At 36.4% G+C, this 20,581-nt stretch overlaps 1 protein-coding gene across 4 annotated transcripts in view; it reads right to left on the bottom strand.

Moving 5' to 3' along the window:
• RALGPS2 (Ral GEF with PH domain and SH3 binding motif 2) overlaps window positions 1–20,581 on the bottom strand; it is a 216,654-nt gene that overhangs the window by 113,731 nt on the left and 82,342 nt on the right. For all 4 annotated transcript variants that reach the window (XR_003569635.1, XM_027868450.1, XM_027868449.1 and 1 more), the window contains exons 4-6: window positions 16,446–16,496; window positions 9,036–9,119; window positions 3,373–3,462 (exon numbers count right to left, since the gene is read on the bottom strand). Coding sequence is in view for 3 of the 4 variants with exons in the window: in XM_027868450.1 (XP_027724251.1) it covers window positions 3,373–3,462; window positions 9,036–9,119; window positions 16,446–16,496 (225 nt within the window). In the remaining variant the exon portion in view is untranslated. The remainder of the gene's footprint in view (window positions 1–3,372; window positions 3,463–9,035; window positions 9,120–16,445; window positions 16,497–20,581) is intronic.

Below are 20,581 nucleotides of genomic sequence, written 5' to 3'. Positions count from 1 at the left end.
TACTGTTACTATGTGGCTGGTTTCCAGGGCAGACATTTTCTCTGGGGAGGTAGGCATATCTTTCATTTTTCTTTCCTTCCTGAACCCACTGAAAAGCCAAGAAGTACAAACCCATTATACATATAAAATCATGCAAAACATATTTCTGCATTAGCCTTGTTGTGGAAAAAAAAAAAGAAAAACAAAGTGAAAGAAACTATGCTTTCAGTGTTCATCAGTTCTCGCTCTAGAGATGGAGAGCATTTTTCATCATGAGTCCTTTCAAATCATCATGGATTAATGTACTGATCAGAGTAGTCAAGTCTTTTACAATTAACTGTCATTACAATACTACGTTACTGTGTACAAAGTTCTCCTGATTCTACTCACTTTACTTTGTATCAGTTCATAAAAGTCTTTCCAGGTTTTTCTGAAACCATCTACTTTGTCATTTCTTAGAGCACAATAGTATACAATTATATACCACAACTCGTTCAGCCATTCCCCAATTAACGGGCATCCTCTCAGTTTACAACTCTTTGCCATCATAAAACAAGCTGCTATAAATATTTTTTCACATATGGTTCCTTTCTGTTTTACTTTGATCGCTTTGGGATATAACCTAATAGTTGTATTTCTGGGTCAAAGGGTATACGTTTTATACCCCTTTAGGCAGAGTTTCAAATTATTTTTCAATATGGGTGGACCAGTCCAACAGCTCCACCAACAGTGTGATAGTGTTCCTATTTTTCCATATCTCCTATAGCATTTGTCATTTTTTCGTTTTGGTCATGTTTGTCAATCAGGTAAGTGTGAGATGGTTATCTCAGACTTGTTTTAATGTGCATTTCTCTAATTATTAGTGTCTTAGAGCATTTTTTTCATATAATTATTGATAGTTCTGATTTCTTCTTCTTAAAATTGCCTATTCCTATTCTTTGACCACTTATCCATTGGGGAATGGCTTATTATTTATAAATACAGGCTCATTTCCCTACGTATTTGAAAAATGAGACCTTTATTAAAGAAGCTTGCTATAAAAATTTTCCCCCAGTTTCCTGCTTTCCTTCTAATTTTGGCTACAGAGGGAATTGAGCATTTCTGCTGAGCTCTCCCAACCAAACCCTCTAAACAATTTTTTAAAAATACCTCAAATAAAATTCTGAGTGGATAATAACAGTGATAATAAAAGTCACAGTATTTCATTTTTCTTGCCCAGGACAGCTTAGGAGGACTAAAAGAAAGATTTGGTCTTATCTCAAAGGATCATAGAATCATACATTTTAAGTTGGAAGGGATCTTAAAGGCCATCTAGTCCAACCCTTTTATTTTAGAGATGAGGAAACTGAGGCCCAGAGAGGTTAACTCATTTGCAGGAAGTTACACAGAAAATAACTCTTTATGTATTTGAATCTAGGTTCTCTGACTCTAAATCCAGTGAGCTTTCTCATTTAGCTTTATTTGAAGTAAAACTATTACTTTTACTTAACTTGGAAAAGATCTGTGCACTCAGGAACAATATTAGTACACAGTTCTTTCAAAAGTGTACTTTTATGCTACCAAAACAAAATATTTTAGTCTTTCATGGTGAAAGGGGAAACACATGGCCATGTCTTTGAATTAAAACAATTAAATGCCCACTAACAAAATTAGGATTTAAAAAAATACAAAACTACATGAATTCTGTAGTACTATGCAAATCAAACCACCAAAAGAGGACTCCATAATGTTAGGGGGAAAAAAATAATTTGCAGGAATAAGATGTCTAGAATCTCAAGGGAAATGATGAAAAAAAAGTAGGCATGAAGGGGAAATAGCACTTCCAGACTTCAAATTATACTATATAGTAGTAATCATCAAAAATATCTGGTACCAACTTAAAAATTAAAAAGCAGATTGGTGAAACAGGTTAGATATCAAATTCAATAACCCATTGGTCTCGACAATTATAAAAATACAGCTTACTATGGAAATAACTACTTATTTAACAAGAACATCTAGGAAAGCTAGAAAATAATTTGGCAGAAATTAGGTTTAGACCAGCATTTATACTATACATAGCAGAAAAAGCTCAAAATGGAGACATAACCTGAATATTATAGAGGCCAGATCATTTTTTAAAATGAAAGAAAGTCAAATCAAGTACTTCCCACAGTTAAGGCAAGGGGGTTTGTTAACTAAACAAGAAATAGAGACAAACACACACACACAAAAGATTATTTTGTTTATATAAAAAGTTATCACACCAACAAAATCAGTGAAAATACAAGAAGTTTTCAGTTGGGGGCAAAAAATCTTTGCATCAAATATCTCTGATAGAGGTCTGATATACAAGTTATCTAAGGAGTTAGCATAAATATTTAAGACCAAGATTTAGTAGCCAGGGCAAAATTAGATAAAGGGTATAGACAAACAATTCTCAAAAGAAGAATTTCCATTGATCAAAAATCATATAAAACAGTGTTCCAAATAGTTAATAATAAGAAAAATGCAAATCAAAACTGCTTTGTGGTTTCATCTCACACCTAACAAACTGGCAAAGATGACAAAAGATAGGAAATGCTGGAAGGGCTGGTTGTTGGTTGAATTGTGAATTAGTCCAGCTATTGTAGAAAGCAATATTTATTATGTTAATAAAGTGACTAAAAGGTCCCTACTCTTTGACCGAAATAGCCAATTGACAGGCATATATCCCAAGGAGTTCAAAGGAAGAAAGAAAGGTCCTACATATACTAAAATATTCATAGCAGAGCTACACACAGTACAATAAATCTATTTTTAAGTAGATGGGAAAGGAGAGAGAAGAGCCCGGAAAGTAGACAGGAGGCTACACAGCAGACAATGGGCTAGAGATCTGTTCCTAAACAGATAAGCTTGCAATAGTGGACTAGTACACTCCCATTTTAGGCCTCAAGACACAAAGATACTACATTTCAGGGGAAAGAAAACATCGCCAAATGAGCAGAGCCCAAAAGTTGATTATTAAGTTTTTTTCTGTTAAAATACACATCAAATGATTAGAAAATATATATATATGAATAAACATAACTGTAAAATATAAGATGGATTAGAAAAACAAGTCAAAGAATCTGGTTTAAGAAACATATATTAAAATGAATTTGCATTAGAAATCACCCTAAAATATTAGAGCTAGAAGAGACCTTAGAAATTATGTGGTCCAACCTCCTCACTTTTCAGATTAGGAAACTGATGCCCAGAGAAGTAAATCAACTGGCTTAAGGTCTCCAAGTCCAGCGGCCTTATAAATGCACCATGAACAACAATCAAAGGCCTCATCAGTAAACAAAAAGAGCTGTAATCAGAAATGTTTATTTAGAAACATTTCTAAGATTCAACTCAAATATAAGGAAAGCAAAGAAAAAGATTTCTTACCTTTGCAGTTTTAATATAATGACTCAAAACTTCTGCTCTGATTTTTAATGTCTGTGCGTGAAGGATCTCTCGAACTACCCAAAAGCTTACCTAAAACAAAAACAAGGATAACTGAAGGGAAAGGCTTTTTGTTCAACTCGTGTAAACTTAATTGCGAAGACTAATCTACTTCCTAAATAATGGTATGATGTAATATAAAAAGCCCTGTACTTGTTTGAGGTCTGAAGGTCTGTGTTTGAATTCTTTCTGCTTTACCTACTTCAGAGTCATACATTTACCAGCCTTGGAATATACATTTAGAGACAGAAGGGATCTCAGAGGCCATTCAGTTCAGCCCACTCATTTTACAAATGAAGAAACTGAGGCCCAAGGGGTTAAGTGATTTTCCCAAGGTTATGAAGAGAGTCTTTAAGTTGAGATTGAATCGGGGTCCTGTGATTCCACAGCCAGTGCTCTTTCCAATGTACTGCATGGTCTTCATTGTTAGAAGCAATAATAGTAGTAGTAGTAATAGTAATAACAGCAGCTAGCATTTATATATCACTTCAAGGTTTGCAAAGTGCCTTATAAATATTACCTCATTTTATTCTCACAACAACCCTAGGAGGAAGGTCCTCTTATTATCCTGATTTTACAGATGAGGAAACAGATAGACAGCAATTAAGGGATCTGCTCAGAGTCTCCCATCTATTAAGTGTCTGAGGCTGAATTTGAACTCAGATTGTCCTGACTTCAGGTACAATGCTTTATCCACTATGCTACTTTACCTCCAGCAAAATAAGATAATGTATAAAAAAGCTGTCAATTGCAAATCATAATTAAAATGTGATATACTAAAGAATTAGAGAATCTCAAAGTTTGACGAGACTTTAGAAACCGTTAAGTTTCAACCCATAACTGACTAAGAATCCCTTCTTCTACTTCATCAACTAGTAGTCATCGAGCCTGTTGTCAAAGACTTCCAATAAGGAGGAACCCCATCAATTCCAAGGCATCCCATTGTGATTTCGCATTGTTCTCCTAGAAGGGTTTTCCTTATATTGAATTTAAATTTGCCTCTTAGCAGAGTTCCTAGTTTTGCCTTCTAGGGTCAAGCAAAACAAAAGTCAAGTTCCTGTGGTACCAAGAAGAAACCTAATCCCACTTCCACATACCCCTCCTAAGTTTTCCCTTCTTTAGGCTAAACATCCCCAGCTCTTTCCACCAATCTTTAAATGGCATGGTCACGAGGCCTTGCTACAAACTGACTACTTTCTTCTGGATGGTCCAGAGATTATCAATGTTCTTCCCAAACTTCAGTGCTCAGAAATGAAAACAAGAATCCAGGTATAATATGATCATGGTACAGCAGATTGGCACTATCACCTTCATTGTTCTAGATACTACACCTTTCATAATGTAGCCTGACTTCTTATTAGATTTTTTCTGGTTACCCTGTCATACTCTTTAATCATACTAAGCTTGCAACACTTCAGATGAACTGCTGCCTAGCTACATTTCTCTTGTACTTTTGAAGCAGATTTTTTTTTTGAGTCTAGATATGTGATTTTACTTTAAACATCATTAAATTTTTAAAAATTTCACCTAATGTGTTAGCCTGCTGAGATTTTTTTTGATGTTTACTCTGTTATCCAATTTGTTATCTATCCCTCTCATCTTTTTGTCATCTGCAAATGTGATAGAGGTGTTGATTAAAAGCTTTAATTGTTATTATCTCTACATCCTTTGGTCATTGTTGAAAACCTTGCTCTTCTCTGTATTTCAAACAGAAGTCAGTTTGAAAATTTACATATTTTCCCCTACATTTATCCTACATTTTTCAGGCTCCCACTAAACTTTGTTACTTGTTCCATTTCTTTACTACTACAAGACACCTTTTATTACCTTAAATTAAAACTTTTGCATATGTATTCATCTAGACATCTTTCATCTGGACTACTACAACCTCCTCCGAGGTGTCCTTTTTCTTAATCTCAAGAACCCTGGAAGATGGTTATGACTATCTTTTACATATGTAAATTACTTACCTTGCTCTCTGATTTTTCTTATATTTAAATCAAGATCCTATATGGGAACTATGGTCTTGGGACCTCTATCCATGGCCCCCTCTCCCACTGGTGAGTTCCTCCCAGAACTTCCACTCTGAGAGGAGGCCTCAGGACAGCCATCCTTTTTTCTCCTGGCTCTGCCTCTCTCTGGCCTTTGCTATCAGGCCTCAGCTGTCTTCTCACTTGGGACTTCCCTCAGAGTCTGTGTGGCCATTTCATCCTGGAACTTCTCTACCCTTCTTATCCCAGTATGAATTGCTCTAGGGCCTTCATTTTGAGTGACCAGGCCACCATCCTTCATTACTATGCTGTTTCTGTTTCCCACTTTTCTGACTTTGCCAACATGCTCCCCCCTTCCCTTTTATGTGTTATAACTCCCTTTTATGTGTTTTCCCCTATTTGAATATAAGCTCCTTAAGGGGAGGGAACTTCTTTCTGCTTGTATTTGAATGCCCATTACTTAGTACAGTAGCTGGCACAGAGTAAACACTTAATAAATGCTTGCTGACTGGCTGACTATACCGTCTCTTATCTATACTGCATTATATAACTCAAAATTATTTACTAAAGTTGAACAGTACTACAATTTTCCAAATATTTTCAAACATTAATATTTACTCTTTGAATGAAGGATAAGTATGTTAAAGGAAACTTAGATGATTTGCCCAAGGCAACAAAATAAGTTCATTTCTTGGATATTAACTGTAAGTTTCCTCTTCTAAGTTTTAGTCAAAAGAGTAAAACTGAAAGGGACTACAGAGGTAATCTAATCTAACTTCCTCACTTTACAGATCAGGAAAGTTGAGGCCCAGAGAGGGGAAGTGAAATGACTTGCCCAAGTGACAGCGTCAAGGTTTCAGCCCCAGTTTTCTGACTGCCAGTACAGCTTTCTCTCCACTGCATCATGGTCATGATGGTTGTTTAGTTGTTTTTAGTTGTGTCTGACTCTTTGTGACCCAATTTGGGGTTTTCTTGGCAAAGATACTGGAGTCATTTACCATTTCTTTCTCCTGCTTATTTTAAAAATGAGGAACTGAGGCAAACAGGGTTAAGTGACTTGTCCAGGGTCACACCACTACTAAGTAAGTGTCTGAGATGGATATGAACTCAGGGTGACTCCAGGCTCTATCCACTGTACTACCAAACGCCCATGGTTATGAGTACTCCAGCTTAATAACAAGTGAGATGTATAAGAATTAGAGTTATGAGGACTATGTTACTCTAATAAGGTTTTAAAATGAAAATAAATTGTCAGGAGACAAATATTAAAACCAAAGAATATGAAACTGATTTAACAAAACATTTCACTTGTTCTTCCACAATTTTTACGGTCACTGTAAAGTGTGAAAGGGACTTCTATTTTATAATGAAACACATCATTATTGTTTGAAAAGCTCCACAGAGAAAGTTTAGATAACAAAAGCTGATACAGCAGACTTGAAAACAATTCCACTTAGTATAAAGGGAGTCAACAGTGTAACCACCCAACCCAAGGTGGATTAAGTACTTCCTGATAGTACCCAGGACCTAGGCAAAGATGCTCAACTACAGGGGCTTAATTGAAAGTCTCTTCTATCAGCTTTTTCTTTTCCATGGCTCAGTGGCTAAGAAGCACACTGCTATACTATGATGTCTTTAGGGGTTACTGAGAATTATAGGACTAGCTATACACATTCTTAAAGGAGTGCAAACTGCCATATTTTTGGTACTGTGGGTTTTACTGTGCTTTTGTGTCTTCCTGAGTTATCAAAGCTGCATGCTCTCATTTCTTATTCTTTATAGTCAGGATGCTTTGAGAAGCCACTTACTCTTATATTTCTATCTGGAGTTTATAATATCCTGTGCATTAGGAAGCCACACAGCAAAATTTCTAAGCACTGTCTAGTAAAAGTTAAGAATGAGGGCTTGGGGCCTCTCCTATAAGCAAAGTGCAAGACCCTTACAGAACGTAATTTGTAGCATTTACTTTGGCTATAAAAATTGTTCTTTTTTGTCTATTTTCAGTTAATCATCTATATTCCAGATGAATCTTCAGATGAGAAGTTACATTTAAAAACTCATTCAGAAAGGGAACAAATATTTTTATGGTACCTATTATGTGCCAGACACTGTGCTAAGCTCTTTACAAATATTATCTCATTTAATCTTCACAACAACCCTTGGAAATAAATGCTATTATTATCTCATTTTATAGTTTAGGAAATTGAGGCAAAGAGAGGTTAAGAGAGTTACCCAGGGTTGTACAACTAGTAAATGTCTAAGGCTGGTTCTGAACTCAGGCCTTCTTAACTTCAGACCCAGGGGTCTCTTTATTGCACCATCTAGCTACCTTCTATGTCTCTGGCCACTCTAATATAACATTACTATATGACTGGGGGTGGGGGGCGTGGGTGGGAGAAGCCCTAGTTTTCTGATATTATAGTAAATTCCAATTTTCATTCAAAACAAAATTTGACAAGATACTAGCACCATCAAATTAACACCTGATATATTATGAAATTCTGCATAAGACACTTCTGCCTTGAATCCCCAGCCAAGGAGGTCCAAGAGATCTTGTTATACACTGTGTTACCTAAAGTATGAACTTGTGTCACAATCCTAACAGTATTACAGCAAGGTGTATGTATGTATATATGTATGTATGTATGTATGTATATACCACGCATACTGTAGACACTTGGAAATTTATTGATTATAATTTAATTCTATTAAGTACTTACTATATGTCAAGCAATGTAGATACAAACCAAAAGGTGAGACAGTCCCTGTTCTCAGGAGACTCACACTCTAACTGGGGTGACACAACACATAGAGAATTTGGCAGAAGGGCAGATGGCAAGGCCTAAAAAGATCTAAGCGTTCAGCAGCAAGATGGAATCAAGGCCCAGGGCTCTTTAGGTTGCCATGGAAGGCCAAAAGTAGTAGTTTGATATCGGCAGGGTACAGTAACAAGGCTGATTGATAGTAAGACCTAGTAGTCCTCCATTTTACTGGAAATTGGTGATTGCCTACTCATCTCTGCAGTATGAAGAATCATGTCCATTCCCCAGGGAGGGAGGCCTGGCCCAGCACCACTAGGACCAGTGGGCCTGAGAGTCTGAGTAGATTGGGGTTCCTGATTCCTTCCCATAGGAGGGAGATTTTTTTGGGAGGGCTTCAGTATCTAGCTAGGAGGAGAAAAGATATAAATGGGAGATTAAATTAAAAGCAGTAGACACAGGTTCTAGTTCCAGTCCTTGAATTAACTAGTTGTGTGACTAATGTCCTATCCAATTCTAATGTTTACCTATTAAAGTGAATGAGATTTTAATATTCTTGGAACTCATATAATATTTGAGCTTTATGTATCCAGAATTATAATGAAAGGAGAAAACAGAACCAAGACATTTTTGTCTTCTATAAAATTTTAGGCTCTGTAACATCATCACTTACAATTTTTCTAAAAAAATCCCTTTGAATGAGATGATGCTGGAATAGCACATTCTGCCAAAAAAAAAGATGCCACTTTAACGATGTTTACTTTAGGGAAAAGTTCAACAAACACTTTTTAAATGAAAACTTTCACTTAAAGAATTACCTTTTGAAAAGAGTACCATCATTTTAGGGAAGACTTACATGATTAAATCTTCTTGTGAAGGCAACTGCATTTGGCGCAGAACTGTACTTCTCTTTTTTATTCCATCCACAACTTGAAAGCTCCTGAAAAATTAATGATAATTAGATGTAATATGAATTAAATAGGTAAATTTCCTTGCTACAATAATAAGAGTCAAAGGGTTGCAACATATAAATATACATATATGCATATATACACATATATAAATAAAAGTTTTTTTAGTCCTCCCTCAATCACAATTTAAAATGAATAGTTAAAATAATGCATTTATTTAATACTGTATCATCATCATTGAATTCAGCAAATACATAGGGATATATAATTTTCTAATTTTACTAGATACTATGTCATATTTATTTCCTCTTTTTTTGTCTTTTTATACTTCCTACTTCTAAACTACCATTTTAGTTTCTAAAATATAAATCCATATTTTAAATTGTCAGTTTATGGTGTTATTGATTTAGAACTGGAAGGGACCTCAGAAACCAGTCTAACCATTTTTATTGTAAAGATTAGCAAACTGAGGCACTATATTAATTTTTACATAGTCATGCATACACATACATACGCACATAAATGTGGGCCAGCAGCACATTATTAAATAGCTAGTACATCACTTATGCATTTCAGATTAATCATTAACACCTGAATGGAAAATAATAAAAATTCAAAGTAATGTACCATGTGTACATTTTCTAAATTAAATTATTTATCATTGTAGGATATACTTAGGCTTAGAGAACTTACGTAACATTTAGATGAAATCCTGAATAAAAAGAATACAGAAATTTTAGAGAACATTCCTAAAGTTTTGTTTAAGGAATAAAACCTGTCAACAAGTGACTGCAATGATGTAACAAAATAAACTATTTCAAGGCTTATTTCCATAAACAAGGCCCATTTTTTTTTTTTTACATTTTTCTTTTTTTCACACATGGGCCTTCCAGCAACTTACCCCTCCACTCAGGAATTTTAAAGGTTATCTATATCTATCTATCTATCTATCTATAAATGTGGCTTCTAGCATCAAGTGTGTGATGATTTTATTTTTGCAATAGCAAAAGAACTGCCATATTCCAAATACAGGCCGATCAGCCTCCTGGACAAAGTGAAGATACTCATGGTATCCCTCCAAGTGGTTAGACAGAACGAAGCTTTCTAAAAGAAAACAAGGTACCCCCTTGTTTAAAAACAATAAGGTTCTTCCTGAAGAGGGAGAAATGTTCTAAGGAAGAAGAAGGTACTTGGTTCTATAAAGAATAACACTAAAGAGCCACAGAAGCTATCACTCAGTAATAGGCACAGAAAGAGATCTGGCGATTCCCTGGCCTTGTACTGAGACAGCTACTTCTCGATCTAGTAACAACAGAGAAGCAAGTTGCTTTCACTGGGCATGTATCAAAAAGAGGACAAATACATGGAGGAAGCCAGGGTTTCCCTATCTTGGTCGAGCTGGAAGTACCAATCACAGCCTCAATCCCGATATTAACAGGCATGGGAGCTTTATCCTATTCCATTTTGGACAATGGCCAGTTTGTCCCTTCTTAGGCAGCCTCACGGCCCTCCACTTCTAAGAGCTCACCATATTGGTACTGAATCAGCTTTATTCTTACTGCAGTTCAGAACTCCTAAACTCAATTGATCCACCAGCCTCAGCCTCCCCATGCCCAGTCCCTTTTTGGTATATTTATACTTTCTTCATCTCTTTACACTATAGTTCTACATGTTGCTCCTCACAATATAACGTATAATTCTGTGCCTTTGCACTGGCTAGAACGAAATGTCTGGAATATCCCCCTTCCTCACCACAACTTTTTGGCTTCATTCAAGATTTAGTGCAAATCCCCTCTTCTGCAGGAGACCTTTCCAAGTTCCCACCTCTTTATACCTTCCTACTAGTGTCTTCTCTCTGAAATGACCTTCCAATTATATCATAAATATCTTACGTATAACAGTCTTGTCTCCCCTTCTATAATGTGAGTTTTTTGAGGGTAACTACCATGCTTTAGCTTTCCTTTGTACTGCCAGAACTTAACAAAGTACTTGGCACATACATAGTAAGCACTCAATAAGCAGTTGACTAAATGACTTGTCTTAGAAATAAATTTAGAAAAGATGAAAGAACCAACAAAAGAACATTTTACTCTGGATAATTCTCTGTAACAGGCAGGAACAGAGGTAGAAATAATGAGAATGTTGGGGTGGAGGGGTGCACTAAATGGGGAAGGGGAAAGGGACACTTCATTCCTTTCTAGAGTTTGTGATACAAAAGAAGAGGAAACTTGGAATAATGACAGGAAACTTAGATTCTTGGAAAGCAGACTTCAAAGGGTTTAGAGGAAAAATAGGTAGGATATCATGGACTAAAATTTTTAAAGAAGTCAACCCAAGAGGAGCTGAGTTACTCAAGTTGCTCAAGAATGAAATTTTGAGATACAAAGGGAAAAAATTCGACTGGGGAGAAAAAGTGTGTCATGTCCAAAATGTGATGAGTCTGAATATAATCAACATAGATTTTAAAAAGAAATATATAGAAAATGAGAACAAGACCAAGTAACAGAATATAAATAAAATAGTGTGGCACAGTCATATTTCAAAAAACTTTCAGGAGTGCTAAAAATCAGAATGAGTTGAGGCTAGTGAGGGATGCCAAGGAAGAAAGATTTTTTTTTTTTGGTGGCTTGTTTTATTTCATCTTTTAATCTAGGAGTAAAAGGAGAATCAAAGAAGAGACAGACACTTTGCTTGGGGACCACTGGTCTCCAAAGTGAGGGACTGTGGCATGATCCCGAAAGGTATGTGACCAAATGATCTGAGGATAGAAAGATGGGTTGTAGTTCCGCCCTTCCTGCAACACCTATGTTGTGACTTATCTCGAAAAAAATCACACCACCCCCAGTCCTATCACGGGCCCCCCACTTATATAGGTGCCCTAAGGAAAATCTCCCCTCTCCCTAGCCCCTCAGATCATGTTGCAGCTATAGCAGGACCTCCTTTGGCTGGCGCAGTGCTCGTGAGCAGTCATTGATCAATAAGGGTCACCTTGCCCATTCCACTTCATTTTTGGTGGGACAGTCACACAGGTTGATCAAGCATGGACGGGTTACAATTAACATCAAAACATTCCTCCCGAACTCACTTGTCTTTCAAACTTGCCTATTACTGATGACTTACCCCCATCCTTTCAGACCCCCAGATTTGCAACTTTGGTTTCATCTTCCAACTCTTGATCTCCATTGTCTGAAATCTGGCTTCTGATCTCATCTTTCAATTTAAACTGACCTCTCCAAAACCAACAATCTTTGTATTGCCAAATTTAATAGTATTTTCTCAATCCTCATCCTTCTTGACAATGTTGATGATCTTCTCCCGGACACTCTCTCCCTCTCTAGATTTTTATGACAGAACTGTCTGCTTGTTCTCCTCCTACTGACCTGACCACTTTGTCTCTTTTATAGATCATTGGCCATGCCACATCCACTAATTATGGGTGTCCCCTAAAGGTTCTGTCTTAGGCCTTCTTATCTTCTCCCTCTATACTAATTTCATTTGCTCACATGTGTTCAATTATCATCTCTATGTAGATGATTCCCAGATGTACATATCCAGAGCCAGTATCTCTCATGAGCTATAGTTGCATACTACTAACTTCCCTTTGAACATCTCCAATTGGATATCCCATTGTCACCTCAAAATCACAATGTCCAAAAGAAACCTCATTATCTTTTTCCCAAAACTCTACCTTCTTTATTCTCCTAGTCACTCAGGCTCACAACCTCTACTTATCCTTAACTCCTAAATTATACTCACTGTACATCTTCATTAATATCTCTTACATCCAACCTCTTCTCTCTGCTCAAATTCTAACTACCCTAGCTCTGGCTTTAATCATCACTCACCTGGACTGCTGCAATAGATTTATAAGCGATCTCCTTGCCTGAAGTCTCTCTCCACTCTATTTCATTATCCACTGACCTATTTATTATTCCTTACTTTCTATCTCCCATGCCTGGAATTTTCTCCCCACTTCACTTTTGCTTCTTAGTTTTTCTGGTTTCCTTATTTCCATATCATCTCTTCCATTAGAAACATGAACTCTTTCAGGGCAAGAACCGTTTTTGTCTTTTTTTACACCCAGAGGCACATAGTAAGCTCTTCAGTAATGTTTTACTAAGTGACATATTGTCATTTTTACCTCCAGAATATCTTTCACATTGCTTGTCTCTGTTCATATGCCCCCCTCCCTGAATTACTGCCTCAAAATTGGTCTCTCTACCTCCTATTTGCTTCTGTAATTCAACCTGCACACAGTTGTCAAAGTACTTTCCTAGAGCACAGGTCTGACAAGGTCATCTTCTATTCCACTGACTCCACTGGTTTGCAAATGACTTGTGTTAAATATCATTTCACTTTTATCTCATCCCTTGTGAATTTCTAATTTTGTATAGTTTTATAATGTGCATAATTATTAGTATGAGTAGTGAAAATATATAACCTATATGTAAATAAATCTACATGTATCAAAAGTGCATATAAATCTTACTGTTATTGTTGATCAGGGCACATAATAAAAAAACTTGGGAGCCTGCCTAGTCTAGGCCACGCCCACACAACCTGCCGTGGGCTGCTCGTGGCACGCCAAAGGATTCTCCTACATTTTTCGTAGCCCACTGGAAAGCCTGATCTAGACTACTGCAATACCCTAAATGATCTCTTGCTTCCAGTCTTCCCTTTTCTCCTTGATCTCCTTCAGGACACAGCTTAAATACCACCTTCTGCATGAGGCTCTTATTGTGTCCCCCAGTTACTAGTGCCGGGCTCTCCAAGATCATATTCTGCCTGCTTTGGATATGTTTTCTATATACCTATATCTTTATATAATCTACTCATTACAATGTTAAGCAACTTGAGGGACAGGAGAGTTTTGCTCTTGTCTTTGTGTTTCTAGTGAGTAGCACAGCACGTGGTACAGAGGAAGCAGTTAATAAATGACTGCTGATTGAATTGATTTTTCCCCTCCATTGTAGAACGGAAGATCCTAACTTTTTTTCTAAAGTACCACTGAACCAACATCACATAAAAATCATGTCTGAGTGAACATACTATCAACATTTACTTCTGGAAAGTTATATCAATTATTCATCTTAATATGTAGAATGAAAAGTATTACCAAAGTTTTAAATAAAATGCAAATTAAAATATTCAACAAATGGTACATCTAGTCCTCAGTTAAAAGAAGTTATTGAATAAAGTCAATATACTTAAAAACAAGACTATTAAATTTAAAACCACAGCTCTTGCTAGTGGTTAGAACTCTCCAGAAAATAGCTTACATTTATATCGTACTTTAAAGTTCATAGAATGTTTCATATAAAGAATTCTCACATCTATGAGGCAGGTACTATTATTACCCCCAGATAAGGAAATGAGCTCAGTATTGTATTCAATTTGTATTCCCTCCTAGAAGCATGTGGAAGTGACACAGTAAGAACTGCGCTCCATGAATATCCAAACTGGAAGCTTTATGGAAGATAGATCAGAAAAGGGGAGAGACTTGAGGCACAAACACACCTTTTTCCAAGCGGACAATGAACCATTAATGCCTATTCTTTGGGTCTAGCCATTCAATTAGTTATGGATTCATCTAAATACCCCATCACCCGGTCCACGTCTTGCTATCTTTTGCACGAGATGAGTATGATGGCCTCTGTCAAATAACTGCTAAAACTGTATCCAAACTAGTTCCTTATTCTTCTAGTCTCCTAAGACCGCCACATTAGAAAATGAAAGGGGATTTGGGGTGTGGTATGTAGTCTGGAATGACCTTTTTTTTTTTGGGCAAGGCAATTGGGGTTAAGTGACTTGCCCAGGATCACACAACTAATTAAGTGTCAAGTGAGACCGGATTTGAACTAAGGTCCTCCTGATTCCAGGGCTGCTGCTCTATCCACTGTGCCACCTACCTATTCTTGATGAGGCAGTGAATTCCACTTCTTGTTAAACATCCATTTAATAATACATACAAGGATTTCACAAGGAATTGTAGGAGAAGTGGCAGGTAGTTTGTAGACTCTTTTCTCTTCCTCTTTTTGACAACTGAGACAATATTCGCTCTTCTCCAATTCTACAGCACCTCTCTCATTCACCGTGATCCTCCAGAAATCACTGACAGTAGCTCAGCCATCACACTTGCCAGTTCTAGCAGTGACTGAGGCCACAGTTTACTTGGGCCTATTCGAACTCATCAAGAGCAGTTCAGTGCTCACTTACTATCTCCCTAAGTATCTTGGGTATTAATTCACTATTAGCCAACTTTGTTTTGTCCCTTCCAGATCAAAGATCATTCTCCTTGGAAAAGAAAACAGAATCAAAATAAAGTTGAGTAGCAACTCCCTCTCCCCATTATCATCAGGTGTCACCCTGTCTGGATCAAGCACTGGTCCTATGTATATTTGATCTTCTTTTTCCTAATATAGCTTTAAAAAAAATTCACCATTTCTGTTGTCCTTAGCTAGACTTCATACTGTATAATCTTTAGATCTTAGGCTTTCTTTAACCAAATCTTTTTTTTCCCCTCTGTACTGTGCGGTGAGTCTAAACTAACAAACCTACACCAGAGACTTTAAATATATCCAAATATTCCTTCATTTAAAGAATTTTCCAATATAATAGATGTATACTTTCTCATCTTTCTTATTTTCTGTTTCAATAAGGTGTTTATATGCATTACTATGGCCCTTCTGAGAGGCGATGTGGCTTAGTAGATACAGAGTTGGCTTTGTAGCTAGAAGGGTGTGAGTCTTACTTCAGACCATGTAACCCCAAGTAAATTACATAACTTTTTTTTTTTTGGTGAGGCAATTGGGGTTAAGTGACTTGCCCAAGTCACACAGCTAGTGAGTGTTATGTGTCTAAGGCCGAATTTGAACTCAGGTCTTCCTAATTCCAGGACCAGTATTCTTTTCCATTGCACCACCTACCTGCCCCTCATAACTTTTGTAGGTCTTTAATTGTATTTGCTAAATCCCACATTCATGGAGATGAAAATCTAAGTGCACATTCTTAATATCACTATCTTCAGCAATAGTAAAAATATGATACATTAAACAAAACTAAAATACATTTATTATAGGACGTATTAATCTCTCAAATCCTTAATTTCTTCATTTGTGAAATGAGGGAGATTAGGTCATCCCTGAGGGTCCTTTCCAGTTCTGAAATTCTGATTCTGTAACCAATATAACTGTCAGCACTATTTTGTAAGCTTTCATCACATCAAGAACACATGACGTTTTTATAGTCCCAAATTCATAAAAAGTAATTTTACTTCACATCTCTACAAACACTTAAATTAATGCAATATATTTAGCTGTTTTAAATCTGAGAAATAAAATCAAACTATTACTTACATCTGGTTGAATAGCCTTAAATACTGGGACATCCATTAATGTTATCTGACCCTGAAATGAAAAATAATAAATTACATTCAAAATTAATATTCTGTGATCCTACATAACATAACTCATCAGGCTTGCTTATGTGATTTTGTTAAAATCACATTTGCAATATTTCAAAACATTCAATCAGAATTTTTTCAATTATGAAGAATATTACAAGGAGTTTACATAAACAACGCACAACATGTACACATATACACTTCAAATTTTAAAGCAAATTTCTTTCACAAAATATAAGCATTCCATTTCAATGTAACTTAATTCATTTTTAAAGCATTCCTATGAAATATAATAATACCCATTTAATGAGAGAAATGGACTTAGTCCTAATCACATAAATTAGTGGAATACTCATGAGCAGATTTCACATGTCCCAATTCATAGGCTAGTGTTCTTTGTATAACTACTATGCCACAATGCCCCGAACAGTACATATTTGACAAAGATATAGTTTCTACTTAATTTGGAGAAAGAAAGAAAAATCTAATACCTTGCCTTTAGCATCAACTCATATACATTAGAATACTCTCTGTAAAGACTCCCATTAAAATTTTTGTATAACTTCAACTTAAGATATGACTCCTGATGCATGACTCATCTGTTCTGGGTCCCAGTATAAGAGTTATTGCTCCCACTTTAATAATTTTGCTTCCTTGCAAAACAAAGAGGAACTATACAGAGTAAGGTCCAATGATTGACAAAAATGACGATCGCCTTCTCCAGCTCTGTCACGTCCGTTGGAAATGCAGGACTATTTAAAATATATACATTACCAAAATCATTACTGGTAGTATTGAAATACTTTTTCCCCCCACAGAAAAGAGATAGGTTATTTTCTGACCCTTCAAAATCATTATCCCCCAGCACAATACCACAAATACTAATATTTGTTTATATGTAAAACTATATATATATACTCTTCTACATATTTAAGACTGTAACATATCTTATAACTCAGAAAAAGGTGATGCCTTCTGATAATCCACCTTTATTTCTAATCTGTAGGCCACTATACAGTTAAAATTTAACTTATTTAAGAAACTATAAAATGGCTCCTTAAAAGTTTCATTTTTAAAATGCCTTAATGTGCCCAGTGATATTTAGCCTACTCTCCTTGCTCCCTGTTTTCCACTGGAGGTGGGGGGAAGAGAAGAATGATTTCTATGGATATGAGGAACAAAACTCTTCCTCAACTGGCAAGAGTGAGAAACTATAGGTAATATCAATCACCAAAGGAATATTTACTCATATATATATGACATATGCAAAATACTGGGTTAAACACTGACTGGGAAATAAACAGATTCCTATCTTGACAAGACATAAAAGCCATTTGCCCCTAACTGACAAATGCACTAAACAAGACTACTCGTACAGTAATGCCTACAAGAAGATTTATGAAATTTTCTACTGTTTCAACCTAACAAATTTACCCAACCAAATACTTTTGGTAAATATATTTCACAGAATCACAGATTTCCAAAATTATTATAGAAAAATGGAAGGACTTTTTCGAAATGTATAAGATCACTAACATTTTTCCATCTCATGTCAATACAAGCACTCCCACTAATGCTCAAACTGTCAGTGTCCCATAGATGGCCACAATGTTTTTCCATTTCTTATCCATTTTGTTTTTTTCTACTACCACTCTGCCTGGACAGAAAAAAGATGGCTTAGGCTGACCTGCCACCTAGTGGCTAACACAGGAAATTATCTCAGCAACTTTTCCTTCCCCAAGGAAGGAATGGCATACATGCATGTACTGTGCCTATCTTTCAATGATCCTTGTTCAACTAATTGCACCTCAAACCAGCTCCCAAATTTTAACTCTCTCCCAATCACATGCTCTCCATTTCTTACCATTAAACCAAGAGAATCCCACCACCACCACACCAACCCCATCCATGGGCCAAAAGATAATTGCAATCAAGACTCATTTATAATATACCTGTATCAAAGAAAATGAAAGTCATTGTTTGAGAGACAAAGGCGGCATTAAGAAAAAAGTACCCCAAAATTCAGTGTCAGTCGCCTCTTAAATCCAATCTGTTGCCAAGTCCTATCAACTATCCTCTTAACACCTCCTGTATAATCCCCTTCTCCAGGGTTTCTCTCTCTGCTCTTTTAGCATCCACGCAAATGAAGATCCTTATCACCTCATGCCTGAACTGCTACAACAGCCTCCTAGATGATTCCTCCACTCAGGTGCTAAAGTGATCTTCCTCAAGTGCTAATCCAACCACATCATTCCTTACCCTTACTCAGTAAACCCAGTGGCTCCTTATAACCCCTAGGATATAAATATATCTACTCGGCTTTTAAAACCCTTTCACCTTTCCAGTCTTCTTACACTTTGTCCCTCCATGTATTCCAACACCCAATTCCACTGGCTGCCTTGCTTTTCCTCAAACACAGCATACAATCTCCAGACTCCACACTTTTTACATCATCTGTCCTCCACGCCTGTAATGCTCCTCCCCCTTCTAGGTTTCCTTCAAATTCAGCTTAAATCCTACCTTCAGCAAGACACCTTTCTTAGCTACCTTCATTTCCTCTACCCCACTACTAATGCCTTAACTACAAAATTACCTCCCTCTTACCCAGTGAACTTCTTTCATTTATATAGTTGTTTGTGTGTTGCAGACTACTCCTCCAAGTGGGGAACGAGTCTTACTTTGCATCCCTAGTGCTTAGCACAAGGCCTGGAACAGAGCAGACGCTTAATAAAAATGTGCTTTGATTTGCTGAGTTTCCTTAATGCTGAGGTTTAGATATAACATAGGAAACAACTTAGCTAGAAAACACTGGATCTCCTTGCCAGGACTATGAAAGAAAGTACGAACAATGTCACTTTACCAACATTACCTTATAAAAATGAAAAACAGTAAAGGATAAGCCAAGCATTCAAAAGACTTGGTATATGACCCAATTAAATCTGATCAACCCAAGAATATTAAAGATGAACCTGAAATAAAGACACCAAATAGACTAGAAATGGAATAGATTTGTTTCCATAGCAATCTGTCGTTACTGATGACAATGGAACTACCTCAGTACCAGATGTTCAGTATCAGTGAGTGGAAATCTAGCACTAAAGAAAATCAGGTTGGAAAGAATGGCTGGTAAAGCTCAAAATCAAAATGAAGAAATCATGCTGTGAGACACCATTTTGAAAGTAGTGGGTTTGTCTTTCAGGAATTTTCAAATACCAGAAATTTATAAAAGAATGAAACCAGAGATGGATAATGCTCCTTCCCAAAGAAAAAAGGTAAATGAGAATCAGCAACTAACAACTAATCCATATGCCTACTTTCTGCGTCACATCACTGGCTGAAAGGTATAGAAAATAAAAAATCCTGTTTTTTAAAAAGATCTGTTAAAAATGAAATACACAAACAATTAAATGACAAGATAGATTCAGGATCCTGTCAATTTGGATGTTTCCTTTAATACTGCAGATAGCACACCATCTGGAGCCTGTCCCATCCTATGGGTTTCTTTTTCATGTCCTCCTATAAACTCAACCTAACATGCTAGAAGCATTCCTTCCACTATACTCCAATACATTCCACTTTTGGGAGAATAATTGTTTGTAAGTTTTTCCTTAAATGAAGCCTAAACTTGGTTATTCTTTACTCCTACTTTTGCCTTTTTGACCCAAAAAGAACAAGGTGAATATAGGCTGCATCTGATGGCCTTTCCAATATTTGAAGAGAGCTCTCGTGTTCTCCTTGAGTCTCTTTCTCTTTAGGTCAAACATCTCTACTTCCTACAAGATCTTCTCTTGGCATGAAATGCCTTCTATGAATCTTGACAGTTTCATTAGAAATGAAACCAGGAGGCAAGTGAAAGTTACTGCTTCCCTTAGAGAGGGAAAGAAGTTGACAAAGTTGGTTTTATCAAGAAATATCGTTTGAGAGGCTAATTAATAGTAATAGCTAGTAGTACAGCTACTAGTAGTATAGCTACTAATAGTGCTTTAAGGTTTGCAAAGCACTTTACAATTATCTCATTTTATCCTCACTCATCTCTGGAAGGATGTAGGTACTATCACTATCATCCCCATCTTCCAGATGAAGACACTG

This window comes from Vombatus ursinus, unplaced genomic scaffold, assembly GCF_900497805.2.
Source record: "Vombatus ursinus unplaced genomic scaffold, bare-nosed wombat genome assembly UNPS02014789.1, whole genome shotgun sequence".
NCBI lineage: Eukaryota > Metazoa > Chordata > Mammalia > Diprotodontia > Vombatidae > Vombatus > Vombatus ursinus.
Note: the sequence above shows the minus strand (reverse complement) of the source record. Positions and strands in the feature narration are given on the sequence as shown.